The 3,874-nt window shown below is 42.0% G+C and overlaps 1 protein-coding gene across 1 annotated transcript in view; it reads left to right on the forward strand.

Moving 5' to 3' along the window:
* Window positions 1-3,874, forward strand: part of LOC107097537 (protein EFR3 homolog B-like) — a 20,763-nt gene that overhangs the window by 13,021 nt on the left and 3,868 nt on the right. The window contains exons 7-11 of the mRNA XM_015394706.1: window positions 2,815-2,932; window positions 3,009-3,144; window positions 3,227-3,379; window positions 3,454-3,565; window positions 3,657-3,708. Of these exons, the coding sequence (XP_015250192.1) occupies window positions 2,815-2,932; window positions 3,009-3,144; window positions 3,227-3,379; window positions 3,454-3,565; window positions 3,657-3,708 (571 nt within the window). The remainder of the gene's footprint in view (window positions 1-2,814; window positions 2,933-3,008; window positions 3,145-3,226; window positions 3,380-3,453; window positions 3,566-3,656; window positions 3,709-3,874) is intronic.

Here is a 3,874-nt window from a genome sequence, read left to right on the forward strand (position 1 = left end):
AGCTTTTATCAAATTTCTGTAAGATTTAAATTGTATTTAGTCTTTCAGAGTAAAACAGTTTCTAATAAAATGTTTAGTGCTTTTTCTATCCATAATATTAATCCATTGAATTGACAGAGCAGCTAATTGTTGGTTTATTGGATGATATGCTGAAGTATTTTTGGATAAAAAGACAAATTATTGGGGTAGTGCTCAATATTATTTATTAAAGTCTGACTCTAAGGATTTAAAATTATGTTTAATGCAAAACTGTTCATAATTATTTGTTTATTCTTAATGCACCTTTTTCCTCCTTGTTTGCACCTTCTTTGACTTCTATGCCAACATGTGACGAGTGAATTTCTCCGCTGTGAGATCAATAAAACTCATCTAATCTAATCTAATCTATAAAAAACTCCGTTGGTATCCATTAAATCTGCTATGGACCGTATATTTCTCCCATAAAAGTCTTCATAGATCAGAGATTTGCTGCGGTGCAGATCATATAGGTATACGGTATATAGGTGTGTGAGGTGAGAAGTTCTGCACTGATAACATTTTCCAGAAAAGGAGGATTTGTCCGTGAAACTCTGACTTTTATTGGCAGTTTGTCTACATTAAAGTTCTCTCTCGTCCTTGGAATAGAAAACTAAAATGATTCGCTGTGTTTGATCCAAGATTTTAACCAATTTATTTTTATGCTCCCATTTAGGCAGAAAAATCAATAACTTTGAGACCTCCATCCTTTGCCTCTTTAACCAAACTGCTTCTCTTCATATAAAGTCATCTGTTTCTCCAAATTAAATATAAATTGATTTGTTTGATAGATTGAATTAATCTGTTTGGGATAACATTGGAATATGCCAGGTAGATAGATCTAGATAAGCATTTCATCTTAGTTAGGTAGATCCATCTGTCACACGCTTCTCAGGAGGCCAAACAGTCTTGGAGGCGGGACCCAAACTGGTTGAAAGAAGAAACTGCTCTGAAGAGTTTTCAGCTGACAAAACTTTAATTTCTTCTGGTGCATCAACCAGACCGCACCAACCAACAGAACAATGGCAGACATGTTTCTTAAATAGAGGAGGAACTAAATTGGAAGAAACCATTTTTAAAAGGCTGTTCAGCTTCAAAATGAGAAGAAAAGGAAAATTTGGTTTAAACAAACAACTAATTAAGAAATACTTTTACCAATAAAAACAGAAACAAATATTTTTAATTAAATCCAAACAAAAACTTAAACTCAATATAGAAAACACCATAGATCAGATCAACCTCCCCCCTTCAATTATCCAATGGTACGGTCCTGTACACACCTGCTTAGTATTTCACTATATTTTAACTCCTTAATCCATGAAATGCCTTTTTATGAAGAGTTAAACAAAAACAAAATATTGTAAAGTGAAATCAATTTACCTTTTTACTAAAAAACAAGATGTGTTCAACCAAAGAACCACAACCAAACAAATCCACTTCACCCAAACCAATGTAGAAAACCAGATGCTGTGTTTAGCTGCTGCTTTGGCTAATATAACAATGGCTCATTGTTACACCATCCTAGTGTTGATAAATCTCTCTGTAGCCAGAAGTTTAGTCATGACTTGCATTCTTTTATTTTATTTTCTACATTCAGAGGTTGGCTTCGTTTTTGGTCTCTGGATAAGTGGATCCCCAGATATTTAATAGGAATATTACAGTCTTACATCCAATAAGTCAGGGTTTCATTGACATGGCCGGTTGTTCAGGTGTGAACGTCCTGGTTTGGTGCAGGAAGAGTTTTCCATCCATCCTGTGATGACATCAGAGGTTTGACTAGTCATGTTATGAGAAGAGCCGAGGCTTCGAGGCGTGTGTCGAGTAATGGAGGGAGCGTTTCCCCGAAGCGCGTGTCGAGGCGAAATTGATGACGTCCGAGGCCTCGTTACCGTGAAACCACATGACCGCTTCTGAAAGTGGTTCAGTGGTTCAGAATGCGCCAGAATTTTGAAAGGCATCTAAACAGCCTCAGTGTTCAGTCAAGATGTGGGAGTTTGGAGGAGAGCTGCTGGCAGCTGGATAAACTATGGATAGATTCTAATAATAGATTGGTTGCACACCAACCATTAATAATTTCAAGGGAACTTAAAATGGGAAAAAAAGAAAAACAGTTGCAAAAAAAAAACCCATATATTTTATTACAAACTGTAGTTCTGCTGTCCACCAGTAGGTGGTGACATGTTGACATGAAGCCTCATGAACTGTGGGGATCGTTGAAGCAATTTGGCCAAACGGTTCAATGAGGCTTCATCTCACCATCACTAGATTTGACTAATAATCGTGAGCAGTTCTAGTGCGAGATGGTGAGAACAGTGAGGGAAAGAGAGCATAGGGTGGAGATGGATCTCCTGGAGAGGAGTCAGTAGATCCGAACCATCGTCTGAGGGGTGACCCTTCACCTTTCACTCCTCCTGGTGCTCCATGATTAGTTGGCCAGGTGGGTGACGGGGGTGGGCCAAATGATATTCAGTTAAAGGTGAAACTTTACAGAAATAAAGTTCCTTTATGAGGAACCGTCGGTGTTGTTAGTGTGAACAAAAAAACTACCCGAGCTGTTTGGTGCCATTTAAAGTCTCAGTGGGCTTGTTACCTTTATTATCATATTGTGAGACGTCTCCTCTTCTTTCCACAATAATTTGGGTTTAGTTTGCTTCTTCTTTAAGGCTTTCCTGACAATACCAGACGCTTCAAAAATGTCTAAATAAGGCGCCAAAAAACGAGTGAGACACTAAGGTTGGTTCCCAAAGAGCAGGTGGATAAAAGACGCCATCAACCCCAACATGGTGGAGCCTAAATGAGGCTTCATTCTTCATTTCTCTGCTGCTGTTGTGTTTTCAGGCACCTGGACAGACACAGCCTGTGGGAGGGACGAGGATTCGCTGTCCGCTGCTTTCAGATCATCATGTTCTCCATTCAGGTGTGGAAATACACTAAGATGACATCAGTTCTTCTCTGCCTTGTGTTTCTGCTCAGTGACTAACGCTTCCCATCAGTCCCAGCACTCCCATCTGGTCATCCAGCAGCTGCTGGGTCACCTGGATGCCAACAGCAGGAGTCCAGCTTCAGTGAGAGCCGGGATCGTGGAGGTTCTGTCTGAGGCTGCGGCCATAGAGGTCACGGGATCAGTAGGTCAGAGAGGAAACCTGATGAGTCAGAAGCTCCGCCCCCAGAAACCCCATCCACTCAGAAACGTCTCCGCCGTGTGCCTCAGGTCCCACCGTGTTGGAGGTGTTCAACACTTTACTGCGACAACTCAGGCAGAGCGTCGACTACCAGCTGACGGGTTACTATGACAACGCCGGCAAACACAAAACCACGTCGGTTCACGAGAAAACCCTGCAGGACGCCGTCATCAGAACCATCGGTCAGGCTCCTCCCACTGATCTCTGCTGCCACTTGATTGCTTGAACTGATGGCTGTCCTCCAATCCTCCTGCAGGGTCCTTCGCCAACACACTTCCTGTCTACCAGAGGTCAGAGGTCATGCTGTTCATCATGGGTAGAATTCCTGTTCCTGGCATCTATCCCGCCCTGGGCTCGCCGAACGCGGGGTAACGTTCCCACCTGGTCACACAGAGAGATGCCCAACAAGCTGCTGACATGATGATGATGATGATGATGATGATGATCCGTCCGTTTCAGGTTTGAAGGCAGCAGGATGATCCAGGTGATGCTGCTGAAGTCTCTGCTGCAGGTGAGACATCAGACTCACAGAAATCTTCCCATAGATCCTGATATGGTTCCAGTTTGATTGACTGGAAAAGAGATTGAACTAATAGATTCTGCAGAGTGGGAGAATAGAGATAGAATGATGAAAAAGGGGTCCCTATGTCCTCCAGCAGTCTAAGCCTATAGCAGCA

The sequence above is a fragment of the Cyprinodon variegatus genome, unplaced genomic scaffold (assembly GCF_000732505.1).
Source record: "Cyprinodon variegatus isolate N-32 unplaced genomic scaffold, C_variegatus-1.0 Scaffold705, whole genome shotgun sequence".
In the NCBI taxonomy this organism is placed as follows: Eukaryota; Metazoa; Chordata; class Actinopteri; order Cyprinodontiformes; family Cyprinodontidae; genus Cyprinodon; species Cyprinodon variegatus.